This window comes from Vulpes vulpes, chromosome 7 (assembly GCF_048418805.1).
Source record: "Vulpes vulpes isolate BD-2025 chromosome 7, VulVul3, whole genome shotgun sequence".
Classification (NCBI taxonomy): Eukaryota; Metazoa; Chordata; class Mammalia; order Carnivora; family Canidae; genus Vulpes; species Vulpes vulpes.
The window spans coordinates 68,850,418-68,864,043 of NC_132786.1; the positions used below are offsets into that span (position 1 = coordinate 68,850,418).

The following is a 13,626-nucleotide window of genomic DNA, read 5'->3' on the forward strand; positions in this document are numbered from 1 at the left end:
AAATCAAGGCTCTTGTTCCAGTTGTCTTTGATTCTCTTGGCTCTTCACTCCTCCATAGTCAGCTTGGTTATCTTCCTTTAAACCTGCCAAGCACAGAAAACCTTTCCTCCAATTCTGGAATAAAAATCCTTTCAGTTTGATTGGGCCGGAAAATAATTTGGACTTCCACCTTCTTCTTTAGTAGCTGAGTTTCCTAAGAACACCTAAAGGAGCACAGCATTAGAAGTATTCAAGGGCTAGTATAACGGCCCTGATTATAGGCAGGCAGAGCCCAAGCCAGCAGAGTCTGTGTTCCTCAAATTGCAGGGGGTCTTATCAATATCTAGTTGAGTCTATTTTCCCTATAAACACCCTTGAATCACTGAATACCATGTGCTTCTTTGAGCCACTCAAAAGTGATCACATGTATCTTATCTGTAGATTTCAGTTTGTGCCTCCTTCTTCAAAAATCCATGAAACTCTCTACTTTGAGTTTCACTAAATCCATTTCTCTCTCATTTCAGCCTGAACATTGCAATCCAGCTCTACAGGTAGCAAATTGAAATGTTTAGTGGCCCATTGCAGACAGATTGAATCTGAAAAGAATACGGCAATAAGAAAGAAGCAAGGCATCAATATCATATAGTAAAGCTCTTGCCAACGACAGTGATGATGTAGGTGAACGACTGAGCATTTGTTAAATTTCTCCCATTGTGAAAGTAACCTATTATTTTCCTGGTTGTGCAATGAAATGCCTCAATCACCAAAAGAACAAGTCAGTAAAAAATGACACAGCTTATTTTCTACCACTGTTGTTCTCTGGGGATGGCATGGCACCCACTGGATTCCACTTTACGAATAGTGTGCTTATTTATTTATCCCTGTCTGCTGTTCATTCTGTAAAATGTTTGATATGCTGGTGGTGACGCCTTTTCCTTTTTTTCTTTCTTCTTCTTCTTTGCTTTTTGTTGTTGAGAAAATTAAGCCTGACATTGTTTAATTTTAAGGCTAACATGACACAGTTACCTGATTTAGGACTACTTATACAAAAGAAAATAAAAGGCATTTGGCAATAGCGTCAAAGCAAAACCAAGAAGAAGAAAAAAAGAAATGAATAGCAGTTGCCTTCTTTGTCTGCACAGTAAAAATAGTTGAAGGTAAACAACAGGTCTGAGAGTAGCATTTCATATCTGCAAATACCGATTTATGTCCCAACTGGTTTCCATGTCCCCTTCGTCTCAGCACTGAGAAATCCCTCATATACAACATGAGCCACAGCAACTACACTGACTCAAGGTTGTGAACAAGAGGAAAGACACAGGTAGGCGCCTGCAAGATCAGATGCAGAGGTGATGAGCCTATTCCCAAGGTCTATACCTACCTGAGATATGAGCCACCTGTGTGTTTTCTGCTGCTCTTCTTCCCAAGCGCCAGGGACTGAATGCTATGTCCCCCTAAAACTCATGGTGACAACCCAATGTGATGGTGTTTAGAGGCTGGGACCTCAGGAAGTTACTAGGTCTTGATGGCAGAGCCCTAGTCAATGAGTGCCATCATGAGTCATGAGAGAGATGATCTCTTTTGGCAATGTGAAGATACAGCAAGAGAGAGGGCACCTGCAAACAGGAAACAGGTCCTCACCAGCCACAGATCCGCTGGTGCCTTGATCTCAGACTTCTAGTCTCCAGAACTGTGAGAAGTAAATTGCTGTTATCTGCTACCCAGTCTATGGTATTTTCGTTACTGCATCCTCAACTGACTAAAATACCACACACTGTATCCTCTGTGCCTCACTACTCCTCCATGCATTGTTTTATTAAATTCACAAGGTCTTCCATGGCTGATATAAATGTGTCAACATTCATAGGCAAAGTACTAGGAATCTAAAAGTAAATGTTCCTATTCACCTGCCATATGGTGCTAAGAAAACAATGGTGACCAATTTAAGTACAGCATGATAAGATGTTTGTATCAGTAAAAACAACAATCCTAGTAACAGTCCTTAATACATGTAGCATTTACCATGGGCTAGGTACTGGCCTAAGTGCTTCACTCACAGATTCTATCAAGTGAGTTCTATTGCTATCCCCATTTTACAGATGAGAAAATAGACATAAATCCCGTGCCCAAGGTTTCACAGCTAGGTAGACAGTGGCACCAAGGCCATCAGGCTATAAGAGCCGCAGATTCTCCACCATGACACTAGGATTTCACATCTCTCTGCAAAGGGAACAGAAAATGAATGATGGTAGTGATGACTCCACCGCAGGAAATCTTAAAAACAATGCTAAGTTCACCTAGGCAATGAAGAGATGTCATCTCCCAGCAACTAGTCTGGGATTTGGCCAAACACATACTAAACATGATTATGGCCCCTTCCCTGGGGCCGGATGAAGTCAAAACCTTAGTGTGATAAGAAACAAGAGGATGATACCACTTGGCAGGTGCCAACTCTAACCTGCTAGGACAGAGCCCAGCGACAAGCTGCTGCTGATCATCAGTTTGCAAAATGTTTCACTGTAGCTGATCAGGATGTGGGAAATTGTCTTGCCTCCCTTTTATCTATTTTTTTCTCCCTTGATGTCACCTTCCGAATTCTGTCCCTTCACAAAATCTATGTGTTTCTCTGGCACCCCCGCCAAAAGTCAACCTTGGCAGACAGTGCCTGATTATAATTGGTTGTCCTTTGCTATTACACAGACTACACTATTAAAGAGGCAATTGCTTATCAGAATCACATTCTGAAGATAAGCGCCCATTAAGAGTCTTCCTGTTGTTATTGAGGGGAAGTAGTCATTTGTGCTACCAATTCAGACTAAACATATCACATGTAATTTCCTTTGAAGACATAGCTAAGCCCCGTACTACAAAATGACTGCTTGGAAAAAAAGCAAGTGAGTGATGAGCAAACCTAAGGGCTCTATTATTACTAATGCTGACATTTGGCAAAGTATGCTCATAAAAAGGGTGAACTGGGAGATGGTATAGTAGTGGAAATATGGGGTAAACGGGTCAGACAGAACAAGGTTTAGTTACCATCCCTGGTGCTTACTGGCTGTGTAATATTAGGCAACCTCCTGAGACTCAATTTCTTCATCTTTAAATTGGAAATATGATAATGGCAGAGGCTGTCGTCGGACTTTGAAAGAGTATCAAACCCAGCATGATGCCTGCAATGAAATAGAAACTTCTCTCCCACCAGAATTTAAGCTTCTTTCTTGTCTTTGTTCTCTAGAAGTTAATAAATGCTCAATAAATATTCAATCAGTAAAAGAATAAAAACACTGGTTGCCTTTTTCCATGAAACAGTGTCAATTAAAGTCAGGTCCTCTTTTTTTGTTATCTTTTATTAGGGCTCAAGTAAGCTACCTAATCCTTTCAGTCAATATGTCCCTACCTAGCCAACCAGAATATTTGTTCTTTGTCAAACTCAGTATCAACAACTCAATTATTTATTTATTTTTTAAATGATTTTATTTATTTATTCATGAGAGACACACAGAGAGGGAGAGGCAGAGAAACAGGCAGAGGGAGAAGCAGGCTCCACACAGGGAGCCCGACGTGGGACTCGATCCCGTGTCTCCAGGATCATGCCCTGGGCTGAAGGTGGCACTAAACCGTTGAGCCACCCAGGGATTCCCTCAACAACTCAATTAGAGCTTGTGATGATACAAACCTCAAAATCATCATTTGTCTTAGTTTCCAAGTCACTTACGAAGAACTCCTTTTCCTGTACTGACCATATATTCTACTTTTTTGTGTTCTTTTTCATGTGATTCTTATAAATCAGGAGATTCTGCTGCATTCTGATAGAAGAACTAAGGGGTCTCTAAGTCAGAAGCAGGATTTACCATGCCGACAGCTGGGTGGCCTTATCCCCAAACTTCTCTGAGTCTGAGGGTTTTCATTAGGTTCTATCTTGAGTATTTCAAAAAGGCACTTTATAAATAATATGAACTATAAAGCACCATGCAAATTTCAAGTATCATTTATATTATTCCATTATCTAAGTAATTGTCCACTGTCCCTTAAGATAGCCAGAATTTCAGAATTTCAAAATGTCAAGTCCTTATACCTGCCAGAAATAAAAATGGTAACATAGCTTTCAGGAATAAGCATTTGAGAGTTGAGGGGAAAAAAATGAACAGATTTCTATAATGTTCTATAATGTTCTATAATGTTCTATAATGTTAAAATAGAAGGCTGTTAAATTAATTGGTATTTCACGGTCAACTTTATTTTGTTTCCTTTTAACAATGGAGTTTTTGTGGGGTCATTTTATTAACTAATCAGTGGTGTAAGTTATCATTTGATCAGTAAAAGCTTCAACTTAAATCTTCAAAGCACCTGATAATTAATTATATGCTAAATGAGTCTCCTGGCTTCAATTTTATGTTGGTTTAAAAAAGAAACAGGAAGAAGGAGGCCAGTGAGTATGTACCCACAAAATAGTGTAAGAACACACTTGAGTTAGCAAAGCAGCGATGGACTTGGTGTTTGTGTCCCTGAGAATTCATAGGTTGAAGCTCTAAACTCCAGTGTACTGGTATTTGGAGGTGGGGATCCTTGGGTGGTAATTAGTTTAGATAAGGTCATGGAGGTGGAGTCTCCTGAGGGACTTAGGGCTTTTATGAAGAGAGACAGACATCAGTGCTTCCTCTCTCTACCCTTTGATGGCAAGAAGGTGGCCATCCGTAGGTGAAGAAGAGGGAACTCACCAGAACCCGAGGAGACTGGCACCATGGTGACCTTGGACTGCCAGTCTCCACCAGGTGAGAAATAAATTAGCTGATGGGATGCCTGGGTGGCTCAGCGGTTAAAGCATCTGCCTTTGGCTCAGGTTGTGATCCTGGAGTTGCGGGATCCAGTCCCACATGGGGCTCCCTGCAGGGAGCCTGCTTCTCCCTCTGCCTGTGTCTCTACCTCTCCCTCTGTGTCTCTCATGAATAAATAAATAAAAATTTTAAAAGAAAGAAAGAAAGAAAAGAAAGAAAAGAAAGAAAAGAAAGAAAAAGAAAGAAAGAAAGAAAGAAAGAAAGAAAGAAAGAAAGAAAGAAAGAAAGAAAGAAAAAGAAATTTGCTGCTTATGCAGCCCGTTCTAGGGACTAGGATACGCCCTTCACATTCATATTAATCGGGCCTGAGCATCTGTAGTTGCAGAAACTTCCATTTGCAATCTCTTCTGAGAAGCAAACTACTCAAGTAAGGGCACCTCCCCTCAGAGCAGCTCTGGTCCCTGCCCCCCACAATAGGAATGTTAATGTAGGCTTCCCATCTCTGCAGGTCTCCAGAAGTGTGAAGCCTGCAGGCTTTTCTTTCCCCAATCAGAGAAGGAATCCGCAAGGACTGTAAATTTCTGTGGTCCTTATCCTATTCTGAATTTGAAAAAATGTGGTTTCTGTCAGCAAACAAGAAGAAATAATTCAGGCAACTCTCTTGGCAGACAGTCTTTGTGTCCACGTATATTTAGAAAGCTGTCTTTTCTTTGCTTTTTTTTTCTCCCTACCGTGTGTGTGTGTGTGTGTGTAGCAGTGACTACTGGAGAAGCTGTTGAATGATCTGATTTCATCCTAACGTCATTATTCTTGAAGTCACCAACCTCCTTGCTGCTCACACTGCATGTACACACTGATGACAACCCCGTGCTGTCCAATACAGTAGCCACAAGCCACAGGCAGTTGTTAGAACTTCCCAGGTGGCCAAACTGAGATGTGTTCTAAGTATAAAATACACACTGGGTTCCTAGTATTAAGTATAAAAATCAGAATATAAAATATCTTACAATTTTTATATTAATTATGAGTTGGGAGTTGTGTAAAATTAATAAAAGGAAATCTCATTTAGAATGGAGGCCAGCAGGGGGTGCACTCATGCCCTACCATTTATTACACATGGACCCAACAGGAAGAGAAGCACCTTGGGCAAAGAAATTTCTTAACTCTCAGCAGGAAGAAGACAGGCTTTCCTCTTCCCTAGGAACATCCTAGCCAATGAGACACAATCACAACTCAGCCAACAAAAAACAACTATACTTGGAACTCCCAGTTTACTTCAATAAGCTTTTTGTTTATAACAGCCTTACCGAAGCCCGCCTCCTACCCTATTTTCTCTACAAGAGTATACTTCTCCTTTGTTGTCTAGAATTGCCTATGGTTTGTTACAGCTTGCTTGTCCCTGACTGCAACTCTCTGCTATTCCCAAATACATTCATTTTTTGCTGGTAAAATAACTGGCAGTTTTATTTTTTAAGATGAACAAAATGATATTTTGGATGTAGTGGATGAAATAAAATATACTATTAAATTTATTTCAAACTTAATCTTTTTTAATGTGACTCCTATGTCTTTGGGGGAGTGTTGATCTGTACACTTATTAGTCAATAAAAAGCTATGTCCAATGTTGACCTAGGAGCTTGTATATGTGTATAAATATAAATACAAATATACTCATGTGTGTGTCTATCACCACTGCAGTAAGCATTTGTTTTGTTTCTGTTTTTAAAGATTTTATTTATTTATTCATGAGAGACACAGAGAGAGAAAGGCAGAGACACAGGCAGAGGGAGAAGCAGGCTCCACGCAGGGAGCCCCATGTGGGACTGGATCCCCGGACTCCAGGATCATGCCCTGGGCTGAATGAAGGCGGTGCTAAACCACTGAGGCACCAGGGCTGCCCTGCAGTAGGCATTTGTAACTGATAAAACTACATTTGTAAATTCTTTTTTTTTTTTTAAGACTTTTTTTATTTAGGAGAAAGAGAGAGAGAGGCAGAGACACAGGCAGAGGGAGAAGGAGAAGCAGGCTCCTTGCAGGGGGCCCAATGCAGGACTCGGATCCTGGGTCTCCAGGATCAGGCCCTGGGTTGAAGGCAGCGCTAAACCGCTGAGCCACCAGGGCTGCCCCATTTGTAAATTCTTAACAAAGCAGAAGGAAGGTACCATGCTGGGAACAGTTTAACTACATTTGTTCATCATAATAATTGAATTATATTAAGGCAAATGGAACTAACAAAAAGGTATACACATGTATAATTTTTCACACACACAAATCTGCATGCATACATACACATGGTGGTCATACAAATGATAATTCAAACTAGTTGGGAGGGAAGTCCATTCACACATTAGCAGAAAGGCCAGGTGAATACTACACGTTTATTTTTAAAAAAGCTTTCATCATTTCTAAAGTCCTATAAATGCAGCGGAGCTTCTAGCTAAAAGTGCTATCTAGTAGAAAATATAATACACAAATAAATCACATGTGTAATTGGCATAGCAAAGCCCTGGTGGAAACAAGTTCTTCAATGGTACCTAAAAATTTGATTGTTAGCTTTTGATCTGGTTGATCTTGTTTAATCGTGTTAATGTTCAAGTTCATTAAAAATTTTAAGGTAATATGCTTTAACCTATCTCCAATTCAGATTATCCTGTCACAGACTGTGAATTATGCAATCCTATTATATTCTGCACTGATCTTTTTGAGGGTAAGAGCTATTCAAATAATGAAAGACTTCTAAAGTCTAGGGATACATTTTAATTTTAATTACTCAGAAAAATTCAATTTGGAAAATTATGACTTTCTAGGTGTTTTTAACCCTTTCGTGGAATATCACATGCAGGTTTAGATGCTGTTTATTTTCATTGACATACATCTCCACATTTGTATTCTCAAATTGTCTTCTTATCTGGTCCTTTCTGTTTTTTTTCCCCCCAACCAGGTAAGAATATGCTATAATTGCTCTTTTTAATAAACAGATGATAATGTCAGCATCCCAATAAGAGTCTTTCCAAAATACTTGCCAACGGATGTTAAGATATGTTCCTCAGAGCTGCTGCCACTGTTAAAAATATTCTACTTCAGAAACTGCCTTTAAAAAACGAAACAGTGATACATCTTTGATTATTAAAGATTTTCTTGGACCATTTAACATCATTTAAACCTCAGTCTAATGAATGAAGAAGTAAAACAAATTAGGTAATAATTTGATTTTACAAAAGTATATGTGTGTATATACATACACATAAAATACATTTAAGTATATATATAAATATATAGTAATATATAAAGCAATTATACTTAATTTTTGGGTCCCTAAATTTGCTCTAAGGTAATTCCAAAGAATATTTAAAAAAAAAACACTGTTCAGAAGAGAAGGAAAAATAAAGTAAGAGAAGGAAAAATAAAAACAGAGGGAAGCAAACCATAAGACTCTTAACTATAGGAAGCAAACTGAGGGCTGCTGGAGGGAAGGGGGTGGGGGGGCAGGGTAACTGGGTGATGGGCATTAAAGAGGGCATTTGATGGAATGAGCACTGGGTATTATAGAAAACTAATGAATCACAAAATTCTACCCCTGAAACTAATACTACACTATGTGTTAACTAAATTGAATTTAAATTAAAAATAAAATAAAAACCAAAAACTCAAGGCGAAAGGGAGGAGGGACTATTTGGAGCACTGGTGGCATTTTTTATATCAAAAAAAATTAAAGCATTTTTACAGATAAATTCAACTAGATGATCAAATCTGTAATATTTACTGAAAGAAAAAAAAATTAGTCCTTCTATGATAATTCTAACACATCAACTAAAAAATCAGTTGCAAAGACATGTTTAGTTTTACTTTCTTCTACATTCCTAGCTTAGAATCATAGAATTATAGTCATAGTCAACTTCATTTTAAGAAAATGTAGAGAGAGCTATCCAAAGTCATCAAGCTAGAAAATGGTGGAGTCTCCCATCAGGTGTTAGGCTCCTACCATGCTAATTCCCCTTCCTTTTAAAATTAAAATAGGCCTGGTATTCTCATTCTCAAATTCACTGTGTTTATTTTGTATGGATGTTCTTTTCCAGACTACATTTAACCAAATTAAGCTACTTAGTCTCTTGAGGAAACTATAAAAACTCAATTGGCCCTTCCACCATCACGAATTCCACGTTGTGATGGCAGTAATACTCCCTTCTACTGATTATCTTGGACACTAATGGGTTCTTTCTCTTTACAACTAGTACTGTGGATTCTCTCTCTAAATCCAGTCTCTATTTGCTTTCAGAGGTGCCCTTCTGAAATTACAACTTCCTTTAACTACCCTCTTGTAATTAAACTTTAATTCATATGAAGCCTAGGATCTGAAATTGATCAAGTTAAATTCTCTGAAAACAGATCCTACTATGTTAGTATTTAACAGCAGAAAAGAATTCATTTCTTTCCCTTTATTAACAAATAAATAAATTATAACAGAAGACTGGTCCCTGCAATGTTCCTTGGACCCCACTGGATAACTAAGTCTCCATATAAAAAACAATCACCAAGCCAACTGGACTTCAGGCAATAAAATATAAATTGAGTAATATAAGTGAATGGGTATCGTATTGTCCATTGTTATTTGTTACAACATTATCTGACATACACATCTTGACTAGGACCAATTAGTGAAACAATGGACTACAGCTCAAAATCGGGAATTCCAAGGTTGAGTATTTGACCATGTGTCTCCCCAGATATCCTCTTTATCAATGAATAAATGGAAACAATTTCCTGCACTTTTGGAATCTGTCAAAACTCATAGAGTGAATCAGAGACAAATGCAGGAAAAGAGTCCACAACCAATATCTTTATTTTGTTCACACACAAAGTCAAGATGACTTTGGTATAAAGAACTTGAATCAACATCATACAGAATTCATTTAGTACAGCTTCTCTAAATTGTATCTTTAAAAAAAAAAAAAAAGAAGTCTCCCTAAGAGAAGAGTAAATTTAAAAAGTGGACACCTAACTTTGGAAAATACTGCATGCTGTATCAATCTTTCTGGCACTCTGCACTTCAGCACATTACAGTTCAGAAAAATCGTGCAGTAAAAAGAAAAACCCTATTAAATGTTACTTAACCAAGGGTTTTATTTCCCCCTTCCCACCAAATGCTATCTTTTTCCCTTACTGGCCATAACTGCAGTTACATTTCCTGGGGCCCTAGTGCCTTGTGCAACAGAGTTTGGCAAATGCTGGTTTACTGAAAAGTATATAGGATTGAAAGACAAATGAACATAGTGTCAGACTAAATTTAGAGAACCTTCTATATGATGTTAGCAAGCTTTTTAGCTACACTGGGCCTCAGTTTTCCTAAAAATAGAGTCATAGTATGTAACTCACAACTAGTAATGCACAATCAATTGCTCTAGTACATTTTCCACTGCAACGGCAAAGAAAAAACTTTCTTTATTAAGCCAAAATCAAGCATTTAGAGGATGTGCAACATTTTAGACTGTGCCAGAGCTCCTAGAGACCATCCTTCTATGAAGGAGCTCCCCTTAGTAGAGAAGACACACACTTGGATAAATCACTATAGGAAATAATTCAGCCTATTCATTGATTCAGCATAGAAAGGGTCAGACAAATCAAATTCTACAGAGAAGACCTGAGGGATGATCATCACTTTGCTTGAGGGGCTAAGGTGAAGGGTGCCCCAAAGACACAGAAGAGTTTGAGTATGAAACTTTCCACAGGCTAAGTAAGTGTAAATATATCCCTATGTAAATATAGTTCACAATAGCCTCTTTAAGGTGTGTGTGGTGTAATTTCACCCTTGCATACATTTATAAAAGGTGAATGTTGATACTAATTAGCAGTAACAGTACTTTTCAAAAGGAAGCTCAAGGGGAATGCCTGGGTGGCTCAGTGGTTGAGCATCTGCCTTTGGCTCAGGTCATGATCCCAGGATCCTGGGACTGAGTCCCCATTCGGCCTCCCCACAGGGAGTCTGCTTCTCCCTCTGCCTGTGTCTCTGCCTCTCTGTTTCTTTCATAAGTAAATAAATAAAATCTTAAAAAAAAAAAAAGCAACTTCAAGGTTTGTTGCAAGGTTAGAAATTCTATATGCATGGCATCAAACGGGTAAAGCACTTGCCTGCTCTTAATGACCAATTTATTATCGAGACCCTATTTTTATTTTCCATTTTATAGACACACGACACCCGCAAATAAATTAACCATCAGCGTCCAAACTTTAATGTCCTATGTGAAATCTAAATACATGGCCTCAAAAAACAGCAAGAGAGAAAAATAATAGTCAATGTACTTGAAGGAAATAAGAAAGCCAGACATGAGATCCTGGTACAGAGTAACATGCCTGCTAAACGTTAATAGCTATTTTCAGATGCTTAAGAGATATATAATGTATAGTGCTAAAAAATACAGTTGTACAATATCCTCATGCATCTTCCTTAAGATTAACGGTCTCAACTCAAAAAATGAAATCACTACTTAAAACTATACGCAACGAATTAAAAAAAAATAGCCTAAGGCTTCTTTACATGGAAAGGCACTGATCCACAGAGTACAGGAAAAAAATAAAATCAAAGTTTTCTTTGTTCTTAAAACTGAACACATATGTGGTTATTAAGCACAGCACATTTTTAAAACAACGGATTTCTATTTCTACAGTACACTGGGATAAATTAGGGGGAAAAAATGTGGGCTCCTGAGTTACACAGCTGCAGGTTTTCGACCATACTGTAGCACTAACTAGATGTGTGACCTCATGTAAGATTTTATAACCTCCAATGTTTTATGGAAAAAGAAAATGAGAATGAATAATAGTATTTACTCCACAGAACTGTAAAAGTCAAATAAAACAATCTATGTTAAAGTGCCTTCTTCTTCTTTGAGCATTAAAATTAGCCATCATCTCCCTTTTTTACTTCTGGTTTGCTTTAAAAAAAAAAAAAAAAGATTTCATTTATTTATTTATTTGAGACAGCAAGCAAAAGAGCACCTTGCTCTAGCTTGAGGCAGGGAAGGAGCAGAAGGCCTGGGACAGACAGACTCCCCAATGAGCACAGAGCTGGATGCTGGAGGCAGTCTTGGGATCCTGAGATCATGACCTCAGCTGAAACTGAGAGTCAAGACTTTTAACTGCCTGTGCCACACAGTTTGCTTCTCTGAAAGAGAACAAAGATAATGAAAAACAGAAGCAAAGACTAGGACAAAAGATAAGTAAGAAGACTAACTACTCTAGGTAAAGACCATCTCTTTATCTATCATTCAGCCCTAAGGGAACATCAGAACTGCCCTGGGGGCTTTCAAACTCTAGCCTGCCAGGTCCCAGGCTTTAACCTATAGCATGTGAATGACCAGGGATGGGACCCAGAAATATGGTCTGTTCTTAAGATTCTCTAGGTTCTGATTCTGATGCAGCCAATTCCAGACTAGTGCTTAGAATAAATTTCCTCAAACAGTAAACACACAAAGTTGGTGCTTAATAAATCTTTATTAAATGAATACATTGTGTGTGACTGACGGAGCCATTTGTGGCATCCTTTATTATTTTTTTAAAAAGATTTTATTTATTTATTTATTTATGAGAGAGAGAGAGACAGAGACAGAGACACAGGCAGAGGGAGAAGCAGGCTCCACGCAGGGAGCCCAACGCGGGATCCCGGGTCTCCAGGATCACATCCTGGGCCAAAGGCAGCGCTAAACCGCTGAGCTACCCGGGTTTCCCAAATACTATTGGGCCAGAGAGAGGCAAGGTTGGGTGTGAAAAAGACACAATTCTATTCCTTCTGGTTGCAAGAGAGAAGTGAAAATAATATTCAAACTCTTGAAATAAGCCATGGGTTTCTCACCTTCTAAGCATTTATGGTGGTTCTCAAAATAGAATGCAAATCAGGATCATCTGTAAGGATCTGCAAAAATGCAAACTGCTGGGCCTGACCTTTAGTGTTTCTGATCTCATAGGTCTGGGCAGGACAGAATTTGCATTTCTAACAACCTCCTAGGGGATGAGATGATGGTGGTGTTGAGGTCACCCTGTGAAAACCCTTTACCTTTGCTTTATTGCCTTGAACAACCCTACACAATCTGGTCACGCCCACTGAAACTTTCCTCAAAAATCATCTTTTCGCTAAAGCCTTCCCTGAGACCCTCTCTGTGCTTTCCTATCCTACTTCTCCCTTCTTCTAACACAACCCCCCCTTTTATTTATTTATTTAGTTCGTTAGTTATTTTTAAGATTTCATTTATTTATTCATGAGACACACAGAGAGAGAAATGCAGAGACACAGGTAGAGGGAGAAGCAGGCTCCACCCAGGGAAGCCCGATGTGGGACTTGACCCCAGGACTCCAGGACCCCGCCCTGGGCCAAAGGCAGGCACTAAACCACTGAGCCACCCAGGGATCCCCCAACCTCCCCCTTTTAATAACCCTTCGTTTTTAGGGGCTACTGACACTGAGTTGAGCATGGCTGTCTCTCTTTTTATCCTCAGTGTGTGGACACAGACAGCATGACACACATTTTTACTGATTTAAATGCATCTGACTGTATTGACAGCAAGCTCTGGCCTCTGATGCCTGGCTTTGAAGCACGACTCAATGACTTCCTCACCATGTAATGAGGGGCATGTTACTTAAAGTCTCTGAACCTCAATTTCCCCCTCCAAAACAACAAAGATATCAACAGGGCACATCACATGGGGTTGTTTGTGCAAAGTAAAACGTGTGCGTTGAAGGTGGTTAGCATGGGGTCCGACACGCAGCAAACGCTTAACACGAGATTAATTCGGTGGCAATGTTATTAAGAAATACTGATTTCTAAGAGAGGGATAAGTTGCTGCTGGAAAACTCTTGAAGAAAACAGATCTTTACAGCTTCC

At 39.0% G+C, this 13,626-nt stretch overlaps 1 protein-coding gene across 6 annotated transcripts in view; it reads right to left on the reverse strand.

The window, feature by feature from the left end:
* EXOC4 (exocyst complex component 4) overlaps window positions 1-13,626 on the reverse strand; it is a 754,775-nt gene that overhangs the window by 339,415 nt on the left and 401,734 nt on the right. Inside the window, exon 11 of one of the 6 annotated variants that reach the window (XM_072764005.1) lies at window positions 10,955-11,913. The exons of the other annotated variants lie outside the window; for them this stretch is intronic. Coding sequence (XP_072620106.1) covers window positions 11,850-11,913 — 64 coding nt within the window. The 3' untranslated portion in view covers window positions 10,955-11,849. Of the gene's footprint in view, window positions 1-10,954; window positions 11,914-13,626 lie in introns of those variants that run through there. 6 annotated transcript variants of the gene reach the window in all.